This window comes from Lynx canadensis, chromosome F2 (genome assembly GCF_007474595.2).
Source record: "Lynx canadensis isolate LIC74 chromosome F2, mLynCan4.pri.v2, whole genome shotgun sequence".
In the NCBI taxonomy this organism is placed as follows: Eukaryota; Metazoa; Chordata; class Mammalia; order Carnivora; family Felidae; genus Lynx; species Lynx canadensis.
In genome coordinates, this window is record NC_044320.2 from 53124848 (window position 1) to 53152239 (window position 27392).

The 27392-nt window shown below is 37.2% G+C and overlaps 1 protein-coding gene across 4 annotated transcripts in view; it reads left to right on the forward strand.

The window, feature by feature from the left end:
• Nucleotides 1–2997: 2997 nt before the first annotated feature.
• Nucleotides 2998–27392, forward strand: part of SNX16 (sorting nexin 16) — a 42602-nt gene continuing 18207 nt past the window's right edge. Inside the window, exons 1-5 of one of the 4 annotated variants that reach the window (XM_032591909.1) lie at nt 2999–3177; nt 4919–5166; nt 5254–5393; nt 14032–14118; nt 17520–17668. In XM_032591909.1, coding sequence (XP_032447800.1) covers nt 5019–5166; nt 5254–5393; nt 14032–14118; nt 17520–17668 — 524 coding nt within the window. In that variant the 5' untranslated portion in view covers nt 2999–3177; nt 4919–5018. Of the gene's footprint in view, nt 3178–3232; nt 5394–14031; nt 14119–17519; nt 17669–27392 lie in introns of those variants that run through there. The other 3 variants (XM_030304051.1, XM_030304053.2, XM_030304050.2) reach the window with 3 other exon arrangements.

Below are 27392 nucleotides of genomic sequence, written 5' to 3' on the forward strand. Positions count from 1 at the left end.
CAAGCTGCACACTGACAGCACAGAGCCTGATGTGGGGCTCAAACTCATAAAACCATAAGATCATGACTTGAGCCAAAAACAAGAATCCTACACTTAACCAACTGAGCCACCCAAGTGTCCTGAGCATCTGACTCTTGATTTCAGCTCCGTCATGATCCCAGGATTGTGGGATTGAGGCCCATGTCAAACTCCGTGTTGAGCATGGGGCCTGCTTGAGATTCTCTCTCTTTCCGTCTGCCCTTCTCTCCCACTCATGCTCTCTCTTAAAAAAAAAAAAAAAAAAAAAAAAAAAAAAAAAAAAAGGATAAGGGCACCTAGGAGGCTCAGTTGGTTGAGCATCCAACTTCAGCTCAGGTCACAATCTCATGGTATGTGAGTTCAACTCCCACATCAGGCCCTCTACTGTCAGCACAGAGCCCACTTTGGATCTTCTCTCCCTTCTCTCTCTGCCCCTCCCCTACTCCTGTGCTAGCTCACGTGTGCATACTCTCTCAAAAATAAATAAATAGGGGCACCTGGGTGGCTCAGTCAATTAAGCAGCCGACTTTTGATTTTGGTTCAGGTCATGATCTCACGGTTTGTAAGTTCAGGCCCGCATTGGGCTCTGCACTGACAGTGCGAAGCCTGCTTGGGATTCTCTCTCTACTTCTCTCTGCCCCTGTCTTTCCCCGTCTCTCTCTCTCTCTCTCTCTCTCTCTCTCTCTCTCAATAAATAAATAAACTTTAAAAAAAGAAAGTGTCTTTAAATAAACATTTTTTTAAAAAAATGAAAAAAAAACAATATGGAGTTTCCTCAAAAAAATTAAAAATAGAATTACCATACAATCCAGCAAATCCACTTCTGGATATTTATCCAAAGAAAATGAAGATACTAACTCAGTAAGTATGGACTCCCATGTTCACTGCAGCATTATTTACAATAGCCAAGATTTGGAAACAACTAAAATGTCCATCAACAAATAAATGGATAAAGAAGATGCACAGGATAGTATGCAGCCATAAAAAAAAGAATGAAATCTTGCCATTTGTGACAACATGGATGGACCTAGGAGGCATTATGCTAAGTGAAATAAGTCAGAGAAAGACAAATACCATATGATCTCACTCACATACAGAATACACATGGAATTTAAAAAACAAAACAAACAAAATGCTCATAGATACAGAGAACAGACTGGTGGTTGCCAAAGGTGGGAGGGGAGATGAGCAAAATGAGTAAAGGAAGTCAAAAGGTAAGGTATAAATTTCTAGTTATAAAGTAAGTCATGATAATATAATGTACAGTATGGTAACTATGACAACTAATACTGTATTGCACATTTGAAAGTTACTAAGGGGCACCTGGGTGGCTCAGTCAGTTAAGCATCCAACTTCAGCTCAGGTCATGATCTCACGGTTCATGAGTTCCAACCCCACGTCAGGCTCGGTGCTGACAGCTCAGGGCCTGGAACCTGCTTTGGACTCTGCGTCTCTTTCTGTGTGTCTCTCTCTCTGTCCCTCCCCCATTCATGCTGTGTCTGTCTCTGTCTCTCAAGAATAAATAAACATTAAAAAAATTAAAAAAAAAAAAAAAAGAAAGTTGCCAAGAAAGTAAATCTTAAAAATCCTCATTACATGAAAAAAAAACTTGGATCTATGTATGGAGATGATTGTAGCGATCATTTTCTCAATATATACAAATGTCAATTAATTATGTTGCACACGTGAAGCTGATATAATATGTAAATTATACCTTCAATTTAAAAAATTATTTCATTTTAGGGGTGCCTGGGTGCCTCAGTCGTTTAAGCATCCAATTTCAGTTCAGGTCATGATCTCACGGCTTGTGAGTTCTAGCCCTGCATCGGGCTCTGACCTAACAGCATGGAGCATGCTTCAGATTCTCTCTCTCTCTCTCTCTCTCAATCTCTCTCTCTCTGCCCCTCCCCTGCTCACGTGCTTGCTCTTCTCTCAAAAATAAACATTAAAAAAATAATAAAAATAAATTATTTTATGTTAAAAAAAGATGTTCAGATTGTTTTCTGTAAGTAAAATGTAGACATTTATCAATACCAAATAGATAAAGAACACATGGTATCTCTATCCTGTATGTTCCTTTCAATAATCCGTGAAGGAAGTTCTTCCTGGACAGTTTCAACAAACTTTTCTAGATCCTTCCTCCTCTTAACTGTGGTATTTGTACACCTTTGCTTCTTGAAAGTTTAATTTGCCTTGGCTTCCCTGATATTGGACTGTCAGGTTTTTCTCATCATAAGTAACTTTTGCTACCACCTGCAGACCTATCCACAGGTAAGGAATTACTCCAAGGTTCATTTTTTTCTTTTCTCTCTATACCCCTATTCACTTACAGAACCCATGAATATAACTGGCACTTCAGGGCCAAGACTGCCAACTCTATCCTGAAAACTACTTCATGTTTTAGTCTACTGTTTCCATACAATTCTCTTTTTATGTCACACTCACACAAGAAGGGAAATATCAACCCAAAACCCTTTATTACACCACAAACTATATTATCTTCCTATGGTCATTTTGAAATTACAACTATCAATTTCTCCCAGTCTTGGGAATGTTCCAAAACCTTAGAAATCAAGGGATGATCTTAGCTCCACTAACTTCAGAAAACAATTTATAATCTATTAGAACCAGCCCAAGCTAGTGATGACTACGAGTCCCAGGATGCAAAGCAGGAGCCTGGACCAATGCTGACTGTAGTTCCTCCACGGAACTGAAATCTGATCCCGTGTGCGGCAAACTAGGCGTCTTTGCCTCCATTTCTCAAAGTTAGTTTATAAAAATAAAGCTAGGGAAGAGAAACTAGAATTCTTACCACAACACTACGTCCAACCCAGCTGCCAAAGAGCCCTAACCGCCCGCACTATTCGAATTAGTGCCTCCGGGGATAGGGGGCTGAGGAGGAGGGAGAAAAAGCTCTTTGCGTGACGTCACTTCCTGGAGAGGCAGCCCGGATTGGCCCCTCCCTCCACCTCGCAGGGATCCTGGGCCCCGCGGCAGCCGGGTAAAGCCGGGCTGAGGCAGAGAGCGGCTGCTTTGGGGGACGGAAGGTCACGTGAGGCTTCTTGGTCCCGTGGGTGGAGACGAAAAGCTGCGGTTAAGGAGGGTCGGATTTAACCGTCACGGGGAAGCGCGCTCTACGAGATCGCGGAGGGGGCTGAGGTAGGGACGAGGCGGAGGGCGCTTTCCCGGGCGCTCTTTCGAGTGACACCTGCGCCCCCTTGGCTGGCTGGCGTCTGGCGGACTTCACCGGAGGGTGGACGGGCCCCGCAGGAACCTTCGGGCCACCCTCAGGCCACCGCCGATTCTGCCGCGCGTCTGGAGGCGCTGGCCTCGCGCGGGGCGGCGGAGTTGGGACCGTCTTGGGGCCCCTGGGAGCTCCGGAGAGCGGTGGGTCTTCCCACCCAATGAGCCGAAATCCCGTGGCCTGCTCACCCTGACAAGGCACTCCTGAGGTCGAGCTGCCCCTGGGTTCTCCACTTTTCCTCTCGCCACCCACTTCTCTCTCCTACCTCGTTGCTCAGGCTCGGGCCACCTCACCTGCCTAAGGTTTTTCCAGCGTAGGACTAAGATGTCAGGCTTCGGAGCATCTCCATGCCAAGGCAAAAGTGAACACGCTATTAATGAGCCCAGTACGTTTTCTTAAAGTTTGGGTAGCGCTCACTTCTTTGCATGTCAGTGATTGTGTTGATACGCGCGTCCTTCCCCCAGCCCTGTGGCCTCAGGTAGTTGAGTAGCAAGGGGCAGGGCTACCCCACGGGCTTTGAAAAGGATAAGATTTCAGACTTTTATTTACTTCTTGGGAGTGTGGGGGGAGCATCAGGCAGAACCGAGGAACAGTGAATCAGCAACTCGAGTTTCTTGAACCTTTGATGATGAGGAAGGTTGCCCAGAGCCACGTGCTGAATTAAAAATCTTACATCAGCATCTTTTCCAAGCCCAAGCAGCTCCATTCGTACCTTTCTCACTAGTAGAGTTGCATAGATGTAGTTAAGATAGGCAGACCCTTTGTTATGTGCCATTTCACAGGTCTGTAGTTATTACAGTTTCTTAGTTTATTATTTAACAACTTAGTGGTAAACCTTTTCTTCATTGTATAATTAGGAGATTATTCTGAGACAAGATAAATTGGTCCTTTTGACAACAGATTATTGAGTATGAGTTGTAAAGATTTGTTGACTACCCTCACTTCATAGCAGAGCAGGATTACTGATGATCTGGAGACTGAAGAACATTTTCACTTTCAACCTTTTCATATTTTAGGATATAAGTTTAATGTTCATTGGGTTTTATTTGATTAGTTTAAATTGACCAGGAGTTTTTCCAGTACATTTCATCCTGTATTTAGTAAACTAAAATTTTAAGAGCAGTTGATGTTTGCTTTGTAACATCTAAGCTTCTGGTTCACTGTTATTACTCAGGGTAATTCTTTAGAGTTTTGCTAATTAAATCAAACAGAAATATGAATAACTCTCCTCCCTTTCTTTTCTTCCCTCCTTCCCTCCTTGTATGTAGAACTGTCAGGACCATAAGCAGACAATAAAGTTTCAGAAAGGGCTTTACCACTCGTCCTGTTTCCAACTCTTCTATGTAGGTGAAATCACGTTAAAATGAACATTACAGAAATCTATCACAAGGAAATGAAGTAGAGATTGAAAATAACCTGTAGTATGAAAGTCAAGAAAAAGACTATGGAGTAGTTTTACTCTCTTTACCTTGCAAATGAGAGTCCTTAGAGATGATATTTTGGGATTAAAGAAAGAGGTTTGGGGCATGTTTTCATTCCACATAAAGTAACCGAGTGTCACAAAATCAAAAGAAATGAATGTGAACATTCTGGGGGTTTTTGGGATAACGTTCCAAATTAAAGACTAACCTTTCAATATGTTCTTCTCATTTTTAGATAGTGAATTCCCAAGAAGAAAATAATGGATTTCATATTAGTTATTCTCTAAATGTTTGGACTCAGCAGCGTGTAGGTTTGTTGCAAAAGCTAAAAGAAGATGGCAACTCCTTATGTCCCAGTTCCTATGCCCATAGGGAACTCTGCTTCCACTTTTACAACCAACAAAAACCAAAGAAGTTCTTCTTTTGGGAGTATCTCAACAAGTTCAAACTCTTCCAAAGGCCAGTTAGAGGACTCAAATATGGGTAATTTTAAACAGACAAGTGTACCTGATCAAATGGATAGTACTTCATCTGTCTGTAGCAGTCCCCTCATTAGGACTAAATTTACAGGTGCAGATTCTTCCATTGAGTATTCTACTAGACCAAGAGAAAGTGAGGAACAAAATCCTGAAACAGTGTGTTTGGAAGATAGACCTTCTACACCTACTATATTGGGTTATGAGGTGATGGAAGAAAGAGCTAAATTTACCGTGAGTATTAACTTCTGCTGTACGTCAGTAGAAAGTGAAAAATTGGGTTTGTTACCTATACTTGTAATTTCTTGAACATAAAATTCAAGTGGTTTTTACAACTCTAAATACTGTCATGCTGTAGTAAACCTTTGTATTATTTGAATGAATTTTCACAAACCAGAAATTTCTGTGAAATTAGCCCACAGATCAAGAAACAGAACAAGCATCCAAAATGCACCTCCCCCATGCTCTGTCAGTCAATACCCACTCTTCCTGATAGCCTGCATTAATTTTGCCTATTTTTGTACCTTATGTAAATGGAATTGCAGAGTATGTACTCTTTGAAGTGTGGTCTTTTCAATATTGTGTTCGTAAGATTTATCCTTAAACTTGCGTGTAATTATAGGTAGCTCATTTTTGTTACTGATCGTATTCCTCTTTTGTGAATATACTACAATTTATTAAACCATTCTACTGTTGAAGCATTTGTAGAATTTCCAGTTTGGGGCTCTTACAAATGCTACTGCAATGAACCTTTTGGTACTTGTCACTCAGTAAACACATGTACACATTTCTGTTTGGTATCTGCCCAGGAGTAAAACTGCTAGATTATATGCCTAGCTTTGGAAGATATTGATGAACAATATGCCAGAGTGGTTGTACTAATTTATACTCCTGTAAGCAGGGTATGAGGGTTCTAATTACTCTACATTTTCCCAATGTGTGGTATTTTTCATCTTTTTCATTTTATCTATTCTGGTGGATAGAGTAATATCACATTATGTTCTTAATTTGCATTTTTTAAATGGCTAGTTAAATTGAAGATGTTTTTGGCCATTGGATGAATGGCCAAAACATTCCTGTTGTGAAGTATTTGTTCCAGACCTTTATTCCTTTTTCTTTGGGAAAGTTTTTTCCACTTGATTTATAGTTTTCTCTGCATTTTGGACATGTTTTTTCTTACAGCGCGCATTGTGTTATCTCTCACTCTGTGGCTTGCCGTTTCACTTTCTTAATGATGCATTAGATAAACAAAAGTTCGTAGTAATAAATATGCTTTATTAATTAATATGGTTTATATATACTATACAAATATAAATATCTTAATACTTGTTCTTTTACGGTTAACACTTTTTTTTAACTTTTCTTTTTAATGTGTTTTTAATTTATTTTTGAGAGTGAGAGAGACAGAGCACAGGCATGGGAGGGGCAGAGAGAGAGGGAGACACAGAATCTGAAGTAGGCTCCAGGCTCTGAGCCCCACATGGGGCTTGAATTTGTGAACCATGAGATCATAACCTGAGCTGAAGTCAAATGCTTAACCAGCTGAGCCACCCAGGCATCCTAACACTTTTAAAATCTACCTATTGCCAGCTTACAAAGATGTTGGCCTATGTTTTCTTCAAAAACTTTATTGTTGGACCTTTCACATTTAGATCTGTAAAGCATCTGGAATTGATTTTTGTGGTGTGAGATAAGGGTCAAGACATTTTTTTCCCCTCCTTATGGGATAAAGTAATCCAGTTTTTATTGAAAAGACAACTCTGTCTACATTTGCACAGTTGCTTATGTCATAAATCAGGCAATCATGAACATACGGGTTTCTGTGTTCCATTTTTCCTTCATTTACCAATTCCACATTGTCCTTAATTACTAATGCAGTATGAGAGGCCTGGCTACCTGCTGTCTTAAGTAGTCTAGCTTTGTTCTTCAAGACTGTCTTGGTTATCCTTGGCTCTTTGCACTGCAGTTGTATCGAATCTATAGACTGGAGAGAACTGACATCTGTACACCACTGAGTCTCTGCATCTATGAGCCTAATCCATACACGGAAGTCATTAACTTCTTTTAATGTTTTGTACTTTTCAGAGCAGAGGTCTTTCATTTTTTAGTTTTTTTTTTTTTCTTTTTAAGTAATCTCTATACCCAACGTGGGACTCAAACTCACAACCCCAAGATCAAGAGTCACATACTCTACCAACTGAGCCAGCCAGGTGCCCCTGGTTTTATTTCTGAATACTGAGAAATATGTTGTTTGATGTTCTTGATACCTTGTTTTGTTTTCTTTTTGTTAATTGCTAGTTTATATGTTATGCTCTTGTATGTCAATGTGTTTCTGTATCTGGAGACCTTGCTGAATATACTTATAATTGAAATAGTTCTTCTTGGATTTTCTTGATACAAAGTTTTTATGTTTACTTCAACATTTCATGCTATAAACTTATGACAGTATAGTAGGACATCCAAGAAAAAAGTTGTTGTGATAATTTTTGTTGTTAGGGATATGTTTAATTTTTTTTTAAGTTTTTTATCAATATAGTTGACACACAGTGTTATGTTTGTTTCAGGTGTACAACATAGTGATTCAACTTTTCTACACATTATGCTATGTTCACCATAAGTGTAGCCACCCTTTGTCACCACACAACACTGTTGCGGTGTCATTGACTATTTTCCTTATGCTGTACCTTTTTCCCATGACTTATTCATCCATAACTGGAGACCTGTATCTCCCTTTACCCATTTTGCACTTTCACCTACCCCTCTTTCCTTCAACAACCATCAATTCTCTATATTTATAGATCTGATTCTGCTTTTTGTTTATTCATTTGTTTTGTTTTTTTAAATTCATAGTGATATCATATGCTATTTGTCTTTCTCAGTCTGACTTATTTTACTTAGCATAATACCCTCTAGGGTTCATCCATGTAGTCACATATGGCAAGATCTCATCCTTTTTTATGGCTGTGTAATATTCAGTTTTGTATATGTGTCTATTTGTATGTCTATATATGTGTGTGTATGTGTTTATATACACACCACATCTTCTTTATCCATTCATCTATTAGTGGACACTTAGGTTGCTTCCATATCTTGGCTACTATAAATAGTAATGCTGCAGTAAACAAAGGGGTATATCTTTTTGAATTATTGCTTTCATATTCTTTGGGTAAATACCCAGTATTTATGGTAATTCTATTTTTAAATTTTTGAAGAACCTCCATACTGTTTTCCACAGTGACTGTACAAATTTACATACCCACCAACAAATGTACAAGGGTTCCTTTTTCTCCACATCCTTGGCAACACTTACTATTTCTTACCATTTTTATTTTAGCCACTCTGATAGATATAAGGTGATATCTCATTCTGGTTTTGATTTGCATGTCCCTTATAGTTAATGAAGTTGAACATCTTCTATTCATGTGTCTATTTGTCAGCTGTATGTCTTCTTTGAAAAAATATCTGTTCAGGTCTTCTGCCCATTTCTTTTTAATGTTTATTATTTATTTTTGAGAGACAGATTACAAGTGGGGGAGGTACAAAGAGAGAGGGAGACACAGACTCCAAAGCAGGCTCCAGGCTCTGAGGTGTCAGCACAGAGCCCATTGCGGGGCTTGAACCCATAAACAGTGAGATCATGACCTGAGCCAGAGTCAGACACTTAACTGACTGAGCCATCCAGGTGCCCCATAATACCCATTTTTAATTGGATTACTTGTGGGTATTCTTGATGTGGAGTTGTATAAGTTCTTTATATATTTTGGATATTGGCCCCTTATCAGATACATTGTTTGCAAATAATTTCTACCATTCAGTAGGTTGTCTTTTAGTTTTTTTGATGGTTTCCTTCATTTTGCAAAAGCTTTTTATTTTTATGTAGTCCCAATAGTTTATTTTTGCTTTTGTTTCCCTTGCCTTGGGAGACATATCTAGAAAAATGTTGCTAAGGCTGATGTCAAAAAATTTGTTGCTTGTATTCTCTTTTTTTATTGTTTCAGGTCTCACATTTAGGTCTTCAATCCATTTTGAGTCTATTTTTGTGTAAGGTGTTAGAAAGTGATCCAGGTTCACTTTCCAGTTTTCCCAGCACCATTTATTGAAGAGACTTTTTCCTATTGTATGTTCTTGCCTCCTTTGTCATAGATTAATTGACTGTATAAGTAAGCATGGGTTTATTTCTGAGCTGTCTATTCTATTCCATTGATTTGTGTATCTATTTTAGTGCCATTACCTAACTGTTTTGATTAGTATAGCTTTGTAGTATATCTTGAAATCTGGGAATATTGATACCTACAGATTTGTTCTTGTTTCTCAAGAGTGCTTTGGCTATGCAGGGTTTTTTGCGGTTCCAATTTTAGGATTATTCTAGTTCTATGGAAAATGGCTATTGGTATTTCAATAAGAATTGCATTGAATCTGTAGATTGCTTTGGGTAGGATGGACATTTTAACACCATTCTTCCAGTCCATGAGAATGGAATGTCTTTCCATTTGTTTGTGTTGTCTTCAATTTCTTTTATCCTTGTTTTGTAGTTTTCAGAGTACAGGTCTTTCACCTCTATGGTTAAGTTTATTCTTAGGTATTTTATTCTTTTTGACACAAATGTAAATGGAATTGTGTTCTTAATTTCTCTTTCTGCTACTTTGTTACTAGTATGTAGAAATGCAACCAATTTCTGTGTATATATTTTATATTCTGCAACTTTACATAACTCATTAATTCTGGTAGTTTTTTGGTGGAGTCTAAGATTTTTTGTGTACAGTATCATATCATCTGCAAATAGTGATGGTTTAACTCTTCCTTACAAAAATGGATACCTCTTATTTCTTTTTCTTATCTGATTGCTGTGGCTAGGACTTTCAGTACTATGTTGAATTAAAGTGGCAAGAGTGGACATCCTTGTCTTGTTCCTGATCTTAGAGGAAAATCTCTCAGCTTTTCCCCACTAAGTATGATGTTAACTGTGGGCTTTTCATATATGGCCTTTATTATGTTGAGATATCTTTTTTCTAAATGTATTTTGTTGAGAATTTTTTCATGAACAGATGTTGGATTTTGTCAGATGCTTTTTCTGCATCTATTGAAGTGATCATATGATTTTTATCCTTTGTATTGTTGATGTGGTGTATCATGTTGATTGCTTTGTAGATGTTGAACCATTCTTGCATTCCCAGAATAAGTTCCACTTGATTGTGGTGAATGATCCTTGTAATGTATTGTTGAATGCAGTTTGTTAATATTTTGTTGAGGATTTTTGCATCTATGTTCACCAGAGTGTTGAGATAATTTATGAAGAGAGACAATCTTTAGAGTTAAATTTTCATGAGACTGGTGATGTGTTGGGAAATCTGCATGGACCTGACTTTTTTTGGAAATTAAAATAAAGTGGTAACTCATTTTCTAGAGGGAAAGAAGTAAGTTAACAGTTGTAAAGTTATTTTTATTCATTAATTCATTAATTCAACATTTTGGAGGTACAGCAACCCAAATGAGTGAATGATAGATAAAGTAAGCTTTTTTAAATGCTGGTATGTCATATGGTGATAAGTGCTATAGAGGAAAATAAAAGAGTGAAGGAAGTTCCCCCACAACTGGAGTTGCAATTTAAATAACATTGTCAATCATGGCCTCATAGAAAAGATGTTAGCACTAAGAGACAGCGAACCATGAGAGTATGTGGGGAAAGAACTTTCCTGACAGGTGAGACAACTACAGAGACCCTGGTGGCTGATAGCAAAGAAGCCGTGGGGAGAGATGTAGGAACTGAAATAACAAGTAAAGACAAGGGAATGTGACACACAGATCAAGTAGAGCATGTAGCCATTGTAAGGCCATTAGATTTTACTCTGCACAAGATGAAAATCTTTGAAAATGTTTTAAAGGATTTAAATGTTTAAATTTAAAAAGTTTTAAAGTCACATGATCTGACTTAATTTTTAAAAAAGATTGATCTGGCTGCTGAGTTGAAACTAGATTTTGTGGGGGAATAATGGAAACGGGAGGTATTAGGTTCTTGCAGTAATCCACGGTAGATTGATGGTGGCATGGACAAGGTGGTGGGAGAATTTGTAACAAGTGATCAGATTCTGATACATTTTGAAGATAGAACCTTGAGATGTGGGAGAAAAAGAAATCAAAGATGATCCCAAAGTTTTTGGGTAAACAATGAGAAGAATAGGGTTGCCATTTAATTAGATATCAGATTATGAGGGCAAGATCAGGATTTGGTTTTGGACATGCTAGGTTTGGGATACCTAGTAGACATCAAAATGGAGATGTCATGTACCTGTCTGTGTATGTACACGTAGTGTGTACGCAAGCATGTATTATGTATATGTATATTAATATAAGTTGAATTTTGGGGAGAGGTCTGAGCTGGAAATACAAACTTGGGAGGAATCTTAGGTTTGTAAGATAATGTTTCCTAGATATATTTCTTTTCATTGATCTCTTAACTAAACAAGTATTAAGAATGACTGGTAAGATCTGGTAAAATAGAGAGCATCAAGTCTTTGAAAATTGTTTAAGAGGAAAAGTGGGTGTGCCTGGGTGGCTCAGTCAGCTAAGCGTCCAACTCTGATCTAGGCTCAGGTCATGATTTCCCAGTTCTTGAGTTAGAGCCCTGCATTGGGCTGTGCACTGACAATGCGGAGCCTGCTTGGAATTCTCTCTCTCTCCCCCTCTCTCTGACCCTACGCGATTCATGTGTGTGTGCTCTCTCGCTCTCTCTCTCTCTCTCTCTCAAATAGGAAAATCTTTTTTTTAATTTTATTTTTTTTTTAATTTTTTTTTTTTCAACGTTTATTTATTTTTGGGACAGAGAGAGACAGAGCATGAACGGGGGAGGGGCAGAGAGAGAGGGAGACACAGAATCGGAAACAGGCTCCAGGCTCTGAGCCATCAGCCCAGAGCCCGACGCGGGGCTCGAACTCCCGGACCGCGAGATCGTGACCTGGCTGAAGTCAGACGCTTAACCGACTGCGCCACCCAGGCGCCCCTTTTTTTTTAATTTTAAAAATACAAAGAACAAAAATGACTAGGAGGAGTGATGAGTCAGATTGGGAAGGATTGGGCTTCTTCAGTTGGTAATGTTTTCTTTCCTGCACTTGGTACTAGTTACCTGAGTGTGTTTGTTTTGTGAAAATTCATCAAGTTGTATACTTATAATTTCTGTGCTTTTCTATGTGTATTTTGTAATTAAGTATATGCTTCTGCATAATTTACTTACAAAGTAAATATGTACAAAGTTGTATATACTAAATTTCCAGTAAAGAGTAGAAACCATAAATGCTATTAAAACAGAGGAGGGAATGATCAGTAGTGTCCATAAAGTTTTCATTGAAAGCACTACTTAAACAAATAGAAACATGGGAGAGCTTTCTAGAGAAGACAAAGCACAAAAATCTGTACTTTGTCTTTCTTAGAGAAGCAGAAGTGCTCAGGGGCCACTGTGGAGAGCAAATTAGAAAGGAGTGTTCATTTTTTAAAACAGGAAAATAAAGACAATATGGATTATGTGTAGATAAGACTTATTACCATATGAGGTTGACTTTTATTATGCATCAGTTGTTCATACTCACAAGTTTGGAAGCTAAGTTATCCCTTTTGTTTTGATTAGTAACTCCTAAAAAAATGTTTCTTTAGTATCTCCTTTGCAACTATCTTAGATCAGGTCTTTCTGCAGACCTTAAAGGGTGTCCGAATAATCTTCGTCATCCTTATATGTTACCTTGAGATGTGGGACAGTTCAACCCTAATCCTTGCTGATTCCTCATTCCCCCCTTAAAAGCTGAAAGAGAAGTCTGGTAAGGGAGAAAATTCAAATGATAAGGATGATCGAGCCCCTAAATAACGAGTCTTCTCTACAGCAACCAGTAGGACTCTGTGAGCCACAGAAGTAAAAAGCAGATGAAATTATATTTAATAAGATAGTTTATTTAACCTAAAACCATTTATGAACCTTTTTTTTTTCATTCTAAGTCTTTGAAATTTGGTGTTTATTTTACACTCATATCACCTGTCATTTGGGACTTGTCAACATTTCACGTGTTCAGTAGCCACCTGTGGCTAAAGTGCAGCTCTAGAGCTCCAGCTGAATGTTATTCCACAGCTGACTTCAGGAAAAAAAGTTACTCATTATTAAGAGGGTTTCACTGGTTCAGCAGATAGGTATTTAGTACTTCACATGTGTCATGTATTTAGTTTAGCCCAAAATACTGTACCAAAACTATCAGGAGACGTTCTCTGAGATTCTCTTATACATAGTACTTCCTCATAATAAGTTCTAAAATTATATTTACAAAAAATAGAATTGAGTTTGCTTATAATATGCTTTTTTAAAATATTGACTGGCCTCAACCAAGTTTTTTTTGAAGCCTAGATAATTGTGCATAATTATAGAAATGTAAACTTTTATATAATATGGATATTTTTTTACCTGCATTTCAGCCTTGAAGATTGAAACAACATCAAATGTATTTGAAAACTTTGCTTAATAGTTATTGAATTTAGAAGTTAAATTGATTGTATAGGGCAAGAGTGGCTATTTTTCAAGCATGATTAAGTCTTTCATCAATTTTAGAATATTTTCTCATAAAACATATTTTGGAACTGATGAGTTTATTTAGCATGTGCCAGAAAAGCATTTGTCTCAAATTTGTCACACTCATGTTTCTTAAGACCTGAATCTTGCTTTTGATGCCTGCATTGTAATAATTTGTATATTTGATGGTCCAAGTGACTTCCGATATTTTTTACATACTAATTGTTACCCAGGTTTTCAAATAAAAGTTTTAAAAATATTTGATTTGAAGTTTTAAATATCTTATATACATTTTTTTTTCAGTCTCTCTCTCTCTCTTTCTCTGCACAGGTATATAAAATACTAGTAAAGAAAACCCCAGAAGAAAGCTGGGTGGTTTTCAGAAGATACACTGACTTCTCTAGGCTTAATGATAAAGTAAGTCCTTAGATAAATCTAAAATGGACTTTTCAGTTTTGCATTATTAACTGTTACTGACAGTTAAATTTGTGGTTTTTCCTCCTCATGAGTTACTTGAGTGAAGTCAAATCTTTGCTAGTTCCTAAGAAAATTAACTATTTCACTTAATTTTAATAGCCTAAAGACCCATCTCTACACACAACTTCCTTATTTTGGAAAAAAAAATTATTTTTAGTATAAAAATGTGAAAGCCTTAAAATTGCTAACAGAAATATAAACGATTACATAACCTTGTGAATTTGAAAAAGGTATGTGTATATAAGATCTCCTAAACCATGTGACAATAAGAGAATGAACAAAAAAAGTATTTCTACCATATTGTATTAGTTTTCTATTGCTGTTTACCAATACCACAAACTTTATGACCTAAAACATACCTTTTTATTATCTAGTGATGTAGGATCGCTTCTCAGCCTTTTGGCTAAGATCAAGTGTAGTGATTTAGGTGGGCTCAGCTGGGTTTGCCACTTGGGGTCAGACAATGTCAAAATCAAGCTGTTGCCTAGACCGGGCTCTTATATGGAGGCTCTAAGAAAGTATCAGCTTCCAGGCTCAGGTTGTTAGCCGAGTTCAGTTTCTTACACTTGTAAGACCAAGCTCCCTATTTCCTTGCGGTTGTCAAGCAGAGGTGTTCTGAGCTCATAAAGAGTGCTGTCCAGGGGCGCCTGGGTGGCGCAGTCGGTTAAGCATCCGACTTCAGCCAGGTCACGATCTCACAGTCCGGGAGTTCGAGCCCCGTGTCAGGCTCTGGGCTGATGGCTCAGAGCCTGGAGCCTGTTTCCGATTCTGTGTCTCCCTCTCTCTCTGCCCCTCCCCCGTTCATGCTTTGTCTCTCTCTGTCCCAAAAATAAATAAACGTTGAAAAAAAAAATTGAAAAAAAAAAAAAAGAGTGCTGTCCAGCCCTTGTACCTGGCCTCTCCACCTTTAAAGTCAGCAATAGCCAGGTCAGGTCCTTTTTGTGCTTTGAATCTCTGACTTTCTCTTCTGCAGTCAGCAAGGAATAAAGCTGTACTTTTAGAGGACTCGTATGATAAGATTAGGTTTACCCAGATAATCCCATTTTAAGACCAATTAAAGAGTAACCCTAATTACATCTGCATACAAATCTCTTTTGTGTAACATAACAAAATCACAACACCAGGAGCAAAGGTCATGAGGCCATCTAGAATTCTGCCTACTGCATTTATGAAACAGAATAATAATAAAAACCCTCAATATATTAAAAACTCTTGGGGCACCTGGATGGCTCCGGTCGGTTAAGCATCTGACTTCGGCTCAGGTCACCATCTCATGCTCAGAGCCTGGAGCCTGCTTCGAATTCTGGGTCTCCCTCTCTCTCTCTGCTCCTCCACTCACACTCTGTCTCTCAAAAAATGAATAAATATTTAAAATAAAAAATTAAGGGGCGCCCTGGGTGGCTCAGTCAGTTAAGCGTCCGACTTCGGCTCAGGTCATGATCACTCACTCTGTGAGTTCCAGCCACGTATCGGGCTCTGTGCTGACAGCTCGGAGCCTGGAGCCTGCTTCGGATTCTGTGTCTCCCTCTCTACTCCTCCCCCTCTCATGCTGTGTCTCTCTCTCTCTGTCAAAAATAAATAAACATTAAAAAAATTTTTTTAATTAAAAAAAACTCTTAAAAATAAAACAAAGTAAACCAAAAAGTAGAAAATACTATAAATGGTGTGAACAAGGCAAGCCATAGAAGAAATATAAAGGACCAATAAAGGTAGAAAACATTTAATATCACAAAGTACTCCAAAGAAAATTAAGGAACTATTTTGTACCCATCAGGTTGACAGACATTTAAGTGGTGTTATCCGTTGTTGGAAATACGAATCTTCCTAGGGTACATGGCTTCCTAAAGTTGTGCTTAATCACATTTCTGGGATATGAGAAATCATGGATATGGGCAGGCAATATTTAGTTCAAAGGATACTTTTCACCATGTTTTGTTCATTGTTATTTTCTTTGTGTTTTAATTTGTTTTTAATACTTAAAAATTAGAACCAACCTAGATTTCCAGTAGGGAATTGATTGAGCAAATGGCAGTAAGAATGTAATAGAGGAAGAAAAGCTGAGCTGTGTCCACAGGGCTAGAGGGAAATTAGAGGAGGTAGATGAGGGTAGTGGTATTTAAAGTATTATTTGTAATGTAGTCCTGCCATTATATATGAATTTTATTTATTGTTCCTGGGTTCTTATATTACTGTAATACAAGAATTATAAAACCTATAATTATAATTTTATAATTTAAAATAATTTAAATTTATATATTTATAATTATAATATATATTGTTATATTATACATAATATATATAATAATATAATTTATAATATTATAATTTATAATTATAAAACCTATAATTATAAACCCAGAATTATAAAACCTATAATTTTCTACCTCTGTTGATTTTTTTAAAATAATTAAGCAAACAAGAAGATCAAAGTAATTTGTGAAGTTACCAGATACCAAAATGGAATTCTTAGCTTTCTTATGAAATTGTTATAATTTTTGTTCATGAAGACTAATTTCTAACAGTTTCTCTTTAGAGCTATATAATCCTTTATGACTTGCTATTTTTCTTTTCAGGGTTCAACTATTATTTAGTGTTTATTTCTCTTCATCTCTCTAGGTGCATCTTTATATTGCTGTGTTATTTGTTAAGCAAGTTGAGATTTAGATAACTCTTAAGTTTTTAAAGAAAGATTAGTAAGAATTTAATTTAAATTAGTAAATATCTCCTTGATATTCCAACTTGGGCACCTAAAATTAATAAGTGTCTATGTCAGTGTTCCTAGGTACCAAAAATAGCTCTACCCATCACCTGCTTTTACTTGCAAGAATCAAAAAATGTGTGTAAAAGTCAAGCCACAGCCTGGGAGAAAATATTTGTCATACCTGTATCTGACAAAGGACTTGTATCAGGAATATATAAAGAACTCTTGTAACTTAATAATAAAAGATAAATAATCCAATTTTTTTAAGTGGAGGGGTTAAAAGATTTAAATAGATAATTCACCAAAGATATGCAGATCCAAATAAGCACAGAGAAGATAGTTAACACGATTTGTCAACAGGGGAATGCATATTAAAGCCACAGTAAAGTACTACTATGTACTCACCAGAATGGCTAACATTAAAAGGATGGACAAGGCCTAGTATTAGCAAGGATGTGGAGCAGTTGTAATGAGTATGTACCCACAACTGGTAGAAATTAATAAGTAAAACACTTGAAGTAAGAAAAACTTAGCTGGATTTTATTCTTTATTTAAGTTTATTTCATGTAGTTAACAGGATAGATTTTGTAGAATTGCTATGATTGAGTTGAACACTGTGTTTTCTTTTTTTCTTTTTCAGTTAAAAGAGATGTTTCCAGGCTTTCGATTAGCACTTCCACCAAAACGCTGGTTCAAAGATAATTACAATGCCGACTTTTTAGAAGATAGACAATTAGGATTGCAAGCGTTTCTTCAAAATTTAGTGGCTCACAAGGACATTGCTAACTGGTATGTGACAAACTTAAATAAGAGGTTATAGGTGCATTCCAACAACTTGTTTAAACTGAAGAACAAACACAGACCATAGTTAATTGAAGCACAAAAAAATAGGGTAGGAATATAATTACTTAGCCTCTCCCAATACAGCACTATTTGGAATTTTCTTGCTTTTTATTGGTAAGAATTTTATCTGGTGGGACGGACTCAGTTGGTTAAGCATCCAACTCTTGATTTTGGCTCAGGTCATGATCTGATTGTTCGTGAGATCAAGCTGTGCATTGGGCTCTGTGCTGACAGTACAGAGCCTACTTGGGATTCTCTCTCTCTTTCTGTGTCCCTTCCCCACTCACACACGTTCTCTCTCTCTCTCAAAATAAATAAATAAACATTAAATTAAAAAAAGAATTTTATTTGGCATTTGATTTGTATTAACACTTGTAAAAAGTCAGCAAAGTTAAAAATTTTTCAATGTAAAAAAATTTTCTAAGTTAAAAATTCAGTGTACCATATACTCAACCCAACTGTAAACTTGATTTTAGTATTTAGTATTTTAGCAATCATTTAAACAAAGTGGCCCACATATTAGAATTTTGGTTAATATGACACTATATAATTATATTTCTCCAAATAGTGCAAAAATATGAAGATTGGGAAGTTGGGTTAATTTATAAATTATATATATGCAATCATATATGCAATTCCCTCTTGACAAGGATATCTTTCAGATATCTCAAAGTGATCTCAAACTGGGTAAAAGCTTATTCTCTAGACTTTTTTCCCAATGTTCAGCAACATCATTTATCCAGCACCTGGTACTTATCGTTGATACAATCCTCCTACCCTTATCCCTTCCTTTATGTTTTAAATTCCACTCAAATCTGTCTACTTTTCTCCATTTCTACCATCACCACCCTGATCTAAGCAGTTATCTCTCACCTGAATTACTGCAAAAGCTTTCCCTCTGGTTTGCTTGATCCACTCATATTTCTGTAGCCCATTGGAGCCACAGTGCTCTTCAGCTATATTGGTCTTTTAATTTTCCAAAGTCACATTGCTTCTTGGTCCCTTAGGGCCTTCAAATATCATTCCCTGGAAAGACAATGTTTCACACTACTATCCCACCCAGCCATGGCCTAGATAACACCTATATGTCCTTCACATTTCAGTTAAAAACTTCACTTCCTCACATAACTGGTTTTCCTGACCCACCCTCATGCACCACCACCACCACCAACAACAAAGACTAGTTTAGTTCTATTTCATAGTACCTGTACCAGTCCCTCTCAACTGGTTCTGAAAGTCAAATCCTAATGCCTTAAGTAGGACACACATTGTATCTATGAATTAACTTCTCTAGGCTGGTACTAGTTATGTGCCAGTCTTAAGGGAACTGAGAAAATAGTCAAATCATTGCCTTTAGCATCTAAGTCTCTCCTGGAATCCCAGCTAAGAAAGGCTGGTTGGTACTTGAATTTCATAGCATTTCAGTTTGTGACTATTTATCTGATTATTTGATTTTCGCCCACCTGGCTGTAAGGTAAATATGTAATAGTAGGTTACATGGCTGTTTTACTCACCATTCAGTGTGCAGTGCTTAACACAGTGCTAACACAAAGTCTGTGCTCAATAAGTACTTGTTAAACAAATGGCTGAAATGTTGATAATTGCTACTGTATTATTATTACAAGAAAAATATTTTGGGGGTGCCTGGGTGCCTCAGTTGGTTAGGTGTCCAATTCTTGATTTCGACCCAGGTTATGATCCCAGGGTTGTGGCCTTGAGCCCCACATCAGGCTCCATGCTGAGCTTGGAGCCTGCTTGAGATTCTCTCTCTCAGGGCAACCTGGGCTCACTCTGTTAAGTAGCTGACTCTTGATTTCAGCTCAGGTCATAATCTCACAATTCGTGAGTTCAAGTCCCACATTGGGCTCTGTGCTGACAGTGCGGAGCCTGCTTTGGATTCTCTCCCTGTCTCTCTGCCCTTTCCTGCTCATGCTCACTCTCTCCTCTCTCTCTCTCTCCATCCCTCCTTCCCTCCTTCCCTCCTTCCCTCTTTCTCCTTTTGCCCCTCTCTACCACTTGTGTTCTCTCTCTCTCAAAAAAAAAAAAAAGAAAGGAAAAAAAAGAAAAAAGTTTGAAGTAAATATGATAACTCAGTGATTGTGCACTCTAGGTAGTAGGAACACGGAGTTCCCTAATTCTCAAAATTTGTACATCTCAAAAGCAAAAAGGAAGTTAGTGTTAATTCAGACACACAGAGAAAGAATAAAAACCAAAAAACTCTCAAATCATAAAGATTTTGAAGTAATCTTTTGAAGAAACTATATTTTATATACCATAAAAGAAAATAAGTCAACATATCTTATCCCCTTTTTCTTTTAGTCAGTAAACCTTTATGTCTTAGTATTGAAAATATCATGGTGACTTAAAATCACATTTATTCTATAAACAACTATACTCTATATAATGAAATATTAAATAACATAAATCATATTAATAAGCTGATTTTGTGGTATCTTGATTTTTTAGTGAAAGTGTATCTTAGTTTTATTGCATTTTTTAAAAATTATTGGTAATAATAGGGCACTGGGTTGGCTCAGTTGTTTCAGTGTCCTATTTTGGCTCAGGTCATGATCTTATAGCTCATGGGTTCAAGCCCTGCGTCAGGCTTTGTGCTGACAGCATGAAGCCTGCTTCGGATTCTCTGTCACCCTCTCTCTCGGCCCATCCCCTGCTTGTGTGCATGCTCTCTCTGTCTCTGTCTCTCTCTCAAAAAAAAAAAAAAAAAAAAAAAAAATGGGGCACCTGGTGGCTCAGTCAGTTAAGCATCCTACTCTTGGTTTCAGCTCAGGTCACGATCCCACAGTTTGTAAGTTTAAGCCCCGCATTGGGCTCCGTGCCGATGGTGCGGAGCCTGCTTGGGATTCTCTCTCTTGCCCTCTATCTCTGCCCCTCCCCTGCTTGTGTGCACTCTCTCTCTCAAAAAAAATAAACTAAAAAAAAAAAATTCCTAGAACAACATGGGGGAATGCTTAACTTTGGACCAAAGAAAAATTCACAGTAGGATTTATAATTCTACCATAGAAAGAGAAAAGACATACTTCCTGAAGTTATCCATGACCAAGATTATTGTCTCATAACCTTCCTCTTAAAAGAAGTAGGAGGTTAGGGGCACTTGGGTGGCTCAGTTGGTTCAGCATCAACTCTTGGTTTGGGTTCAAGTCATGATCTCACAGCTGGTGAGTTCAAGCTGTGCATCAGGCTCTGTGCTGACGGCAGAGAGCCTGCTTGGGATTCTGCCCCCCCCCCCCCCTTCTGCCCCTCCACTGCTCTTGCTTTCTCTCTCTCAAAAATAAACACTAAAAAATATTTTTTAAAAATCTGTACTTTAGGGGCGCCTGGGTGGCGCAGTCGGTTAAGCGTCCGACTTCAGCCAGGTCACGATCTCGCGGTCCGTGAGTTTGAGCCCCGCGTCAGGCTCTGGGCTGATGGCTCGGAGCCTGGAGCCTGTTTCCGATTCTGTGTCTCCCTCTCTCTCTGCCCCTCCCCTGTTCATGCTCTGTTTCTCTCTGTCCCAAAAAAAATAAATAAAAAACGTTGAAAAAAAATTTTTAAAAAATAAAAAAAAATAAAAAAAAAAATAAAAATCTGTACTTTAAAAAACTGATTGATGATAGATTTTTGTCTCTGAGGTAGGCATACATGGGACGTTTGTGATCCTTTTGTTTCTAAACTGTGTACTTTAGTACAGTGGTAGTAGTCTTGCTCAATTCATAAGTAGGTATTTCAGGAAAACAAAGATTTCTTGGCCAAATAATTTGGGAAAGGTTTCACGTGACATTCCTAGAATACTAGAAGTTCTAAGAAGTCTTGCATTAAAAAATGTAGTGTATCAGGTGTTGTCTACTTGATTTTGTCATGTAAATCATCATTTAGGGACTACTGTTAGATAAATTGAACTCAGAATGAAGTATTTATGCCTTATTTATTCTAGAGTACACTCTGTCTTTTTTGTGGGTTATGGGTAGCATTCTTTATTTCACAATTTAACAAGTTTCTTAATAAGTTTTTGTTTAAAGCATGAGTGAAGGGAAGGAAAGAAATTATTTATCTGTATTATCTTGAGCATTTGCTCTGTGTCATGCTAGGAAGGTTATGAAGGAAGCTAAGGTTGTAGTCACTGGTCTTAAAATTCATTTGAAGAAATGAGGCTTCAGGATGAACAAAATATGGGAGTTCATGAAATGCTTCTTGGTATGATACATGTTACCTGTTGATATACTTGTTAGCCTCCTTTTATAGTTGTAATGGGAACATAGAAAAATTGCTGTCTTTATATGGCCAAATAATTATTTGATATTCTTTATAGATTTATAATTACACTTTTTTTACTTTCCTTTTTTATATCCTTAGCACTTCACAACACAGTTACTTCTTAACCTTCATGTTGGCTAAGAGCTTTTCATTATATATATAACAGGCTGGTGGAGGCTTTTAATATTATTACCTCTGTAACTGTAACAAAGCAGAAGTAGAAGAAGGTAAGAACTGAAAGGACACTAAGGATAGTTGATCTGAAAGCTTTAAGATAATATTTTCAGATGCATTTAGAAAATACAAAGGAAACATAAAAAAAAGTTAATATTTTCATGATTTCAGAAAATCAAAGGATTTCTTATTGATTTTCTCTGTTCCATAAATATTTATGTAGGTCTTACTGCATATAAGGTATTGTAGTACACAAAGGTGCTTTAGATACTGATCCTTTATTTAAGAAAACTGAATAGGAGGAAGATTCACCAAAAACAACTATGATGAGTAGAGCTAGATCTCTTTCAGAGGAGAAAGAGAGAGGGAACTTTTGACTAGGAGAATTGCAGGAAGTTTCCTAGAGGGTGACATTTGAGCTGGATTTTAAAGAATTAGTGATATTCAGACCAACAAGAGAAGGTAAAGAAGGACCTTACAAATGAGAGGGAGTATTCTATCAAAATGCAGAAGCAAGACGCAGATCCTGTACCAGTAGCATGTGACTGTCAAGGTGAAGGCCACCTAAAGATGGATGGAGAGGGAAAGTCTTACATTGCACAATTTGTTATAGTTATTTACTACATAGTTATATTATTTATAAATTATTTCTATAAATGATTCAATGTATTTATAAATTGTATGTTATAAATTATATATAATTATAAATATATTTTATACTATCTTATGCTACTTTGAAATTGTTGCATCATTTAATCAGCACAGCAATTTTTTTTACTGTTCTCTTTTTTCATAAGCATTACACATATATCATAAGTTACCAAATTTTTTCTCTTTTTTAATTCTTTAAAATAGAGGGGTTAAATTATATAGGGTTTTTTTTTTTCATATTACCATCCATCTATAAGGACTTCAATAACAAAGTTCATGTTTTAAATTCTTTTTCTTTTCATTTTTAAAAAATATTTATTTATTTTTGAGAGACAGAGAGAGACAGTACATGAGCAGGGGAGGGGCAAGAGAGAGGGAGACCCAGAATTCAAAGCAGGCTCCAGGCTCTGAGCTGTTAGCATAGAGCCCGATACGAGTCTCGAACCCACGAACCATGAGATCATGACCTGAGTTGAGGTCGGGTGCTTAACTGACTGAGCCATCCAGGTGCCCCATCATGTTTTAAATTCTATATGTGTTAAAAAAAAAAAAAAAAAAAAAAAAATTCAGGATGGATTTGCATTAACAGCAGTTAATAGTAAACAAACAAAATAAAGTATAGAAGTATTTACATAAAGGAGGAGCTGAAAAAATGATAATATTTACCCTTTAAAAAACAAAAGTCCTTGGTGGGGGGGAGGGGGCGACACCTGGCTGGCTCAGTAGGTTGAGCATCTAACCCTTGATTTCAGCTCAGGTCATGATCTCATAGTCATGAGATCCAGCCCCACATCGGGCTCTGTGCTGGGCATGGAGCCTGCTTGAGATTCTCTCTCCCCCTCCCTCTCCCACCCTTCTGTCTCTCTTTCAAAAATAAAAATAAATACACAAAAAATTTTTTTTTAATTTAGAAAAACACAAAAGTACTTGGGATAACAGAGCCATCTTCACATATTTGAAAGATTATGAGGGGGAGAAAGATTAATCAAATAATACTTAACTTTAAAGCAGTGCTTCTTCAACTGTAATGTATCTTATTAAAGTGCAGATCCTGAATCTTCCTGGAGTGAAGATTCTTCATTTCTAACAAGTTTTTAGGTGATGCTGATACTGCTGATCTAAAGACCTCATTTTTTATAGCAAGACTAACATGTAAAACTAGGAATAGTAGTGAAAAGTTAGAGGAAGACCCCATCAGCTGAGATAAGAAAGAGTTACATATCATTTCAGGCTATCTACTGTAAAAATATTCTGGGGTGCCTGGGTGGCTCAGTCTGTTAAGTGTCTGACTTAGGCTCAGGTCACAGTCTCACAGTTTGTGAGTTCGAGCCCTGCATCAGGCTCTGTGCTGACAGCTCAGAGCCTGGAGCCTGCTTCGGATTCTGTGTCTCCCTCTCTTTCTGCCCCTCCTCTGCTCTCAGTCTCTCTCTTTCTCTCTCTCTGAAAAATAAACATTAAAAATATATATAATACAAAAAATATTCTGCCTTTTGAGAAAGTGAGTTTCTCTTTACATAAGTATTTGAAAAGGCTAGATAACCATTAGTGGTATTGAAAGGGGAATTATTAAGTGGAATATATTGGATTAGATAGCTCCTTAGGTTTCTTTTAATTGTAAAATTCAGTAATTCCATAATTCTTGAACAAGATACTTAAAACTATTTTTTACACATTTTCAGCCTGAACTATCTTCTCACAGTACATTTTTAATGTATCAACGTTGTTTTTATATATTAAGATATCATCAAGAGAAGCTAGATTAGTCTTAGTATTTTTATAAAATGAAAGAATTCAGTTACATATTCAATGGTTCATATAATGCCAGCTTGTGAGAACCAACACATTATTGCTAAGTTTGGTCAAGTGGTTTTCATCACTAATGTTGGTTTGGTAGACATTCAATTAAGGACACTTTTTTAAAATGCAATAAAGCCAAGTATTTTGTATTCAGATCTGTGTAAACTCTTACCTAACTAAATTGAGTCTCAGAGATCTTCTGTAAAATTCAGTTTTCTGGGCTTAATAGTGAAGTAATTTTAGTTACTTATGTGATTTTAATCAGTATCTTCATTTGGAAAATGAAGTATTTGAGCTAAGAGGCCTCTAAAAGTTCTCTTTCAACTCTAAATTTCTTATATCCTATTCTTTTTATTGTGCTTCTTCATGAATCTTGAAGTCAAACCATCAGAAACAACCAGATTCTGACCTTTTAACTAAGACTTTTGGTCTTGTTGCTGTCCAAAGTCTACCTTCTTATGAAAGTAAGATCAACTTATAGGGCAAATTTGCTCTGATAATAAAAAATGCTGAGGGATACTGTCTGAGGTCTCCTTATCTTCATGTTAAGTCAACAACTGATCTCAATTTTTTTTTTTTTTTTTTTTTTTTTTTTTACAAAGTACTTTTTTTTAATTTTTTTTTTTCAACGTTTATTTATTTTTGGGACAGAGAGAGACAGAGCATGAACGGGGGAGGGGCAGAGAGAGAGGGAGACACAGAATCGGAAACAGGCTCCAGGCTCTGAGCCATCAGCCCAAAGCCCGACGCGGGGCTCGAACTCACGGACCGTGAGATCGTGACCTGGCTGAAGTCGGACGCTTAACCGACTGCGCCACCCAGGCGCCCCTGATCTCAATTTTAAAGTAGAGTTTTCCCAGTTGCATGGCTGGCTCATTCTGTTAAGCGTCCAACTCTTGATTTCAGCTCAGGTCATGATCTCACATGTTCTGCACTGACAGCACGGAACCTGCTTGGGATTCTCTTTCTTCCTCTCTCTCTGTTAAGACGTCTGTTAAAACCTAAAATCCTTCTCAAATTAGAGAATTGTAGTATAGTGTTTACCTACAATGGTGGATAGAAATTTGTTATGATCCTTGTAAAAGTCATTAACTTTTTTTTCTAACTGCATAACTCTTACAAATAAAGTCATTATTTGTGGGATGCTTATTCTGTGCTGTGCTAATTGGTTTGGATATGGTCTATATAGTCCAGAAATTTGTCATCTACCTTTTGGTGAAACAGTCTGCTTAGTAAACACAATACTAGTAATACAGTATAGTAAGTCCTATGAAAGGATCTCTTCAAGGTGCTGTGGTAATACTGAACCTAACATAGGGTAGGGGAAGAGGGTCTAGTCAGAGAAGACTCCATGAGGAGATAACAGATGAGCCAAGTCATGAAGAATAAATATGAGTTAGCCAGGGAAAGGTGGGAAGGATGGGCCAGGCTAATAGCAGCAAACATGACTAAAGGCATGGAGGCATGAAATAGACATGAGGTGTACCATCTTTGAAGTGTCAGGAAAGACAGAATTGGAATGTAGGCAGATGCTTCATGCCAACACTAAGATCTTGGCTTTGTTCCCTCTTGCCAGAGGAAGCATAGATGGGTTTTAAGCTGGGTTTTACCTAAAACACTTAAGCACTCTAGATTAGAGGGTATAAAACTGAACATAGGAACACACCCGGGCTAGTAACTAGGCAAGAGAGCAGCAAGGTCTAAACTAGACCTCCACTGCCAGGCCTTCACATCTATCACAGGGATGTAAACGTGAGCCCTTCAACCTCACACCTAGTCAGCCTGTCTCCTCCAGTGTGACCCTCACCATCACCAGCCTTGATTCCTGAGTCCTTATCCTTCAGGTTGTATTTAACATCTAGTTTCTGTTACTGTCTTTTAGCTGGTAGAGAGCACTGAAGAGAAATACTAACTGATTGAACATTTCTATCCCAAATCCCTCAGTAATGTTTTCATTCAATGACTTTATGTGCTTAATTTGATTTTGGCAGAATTGGTATCTAGTATTTTTAGGTACATTTTTCACTTGGTTCTCAATTGACCTTTTAGTGAATTGTAGGCATTAGTTTTAAGGGTTTTTTTCCTTTTAAAATACACATTTTGAGGGGGGCCTGGTAGCTCAGTCAGTTAAGCATCCAATTTCAGCTCAGGTCATGATCTCATGGTTCAGGAGTTCCAGCCCCATGTCGGGCTCTGTGCTGACAGTTGAGAGCCTGGAGCCTGCTTCAGATTCTATGTCTCCCTCTCTCTCTGCCCCTCCCCCCACTCACGCTCTGTCTCTGTCTCTTAAAAATAAACATTGAAAAAAAAAATAAAAAAAAAATAAAATAAACATTGAAAAAAATTTTAAATAAAATATACATTTTGAGATAAATGGCACATTTAGCTATTAAATTACTAGTTTTTTTTAAATTGTGAAGTGTAAACAGATACATAACTATGAAAGAACGTAAAATATAATAGTAAATAGAAGATGAAAGGTCAGCCAATGAAATAATTTTTTTATAAGTTTGAAAATACAGTAAAACGCTTAAAGCTTTTTTTAGAGTATCGGAGGAAGAGATCAAGTTATAGGGCAAATTTGCTCTAATAATAAAAAATGCTGAGGCATACTGTCTGTGGTCTCTGTATCTTCATGTTAAGTCAACAACTGGTCTCAATTTTAAAATGGAGTTTTCCCAGGTGCATGGTTGGCTCATTCACAAGCATCCAACTCTTGATTTCAGCTCAGGTCATGATCTCACAAATGAGATTGAGTTCTGCACTGACAGCACGGAACCTGCTTGGGATTCTCTTT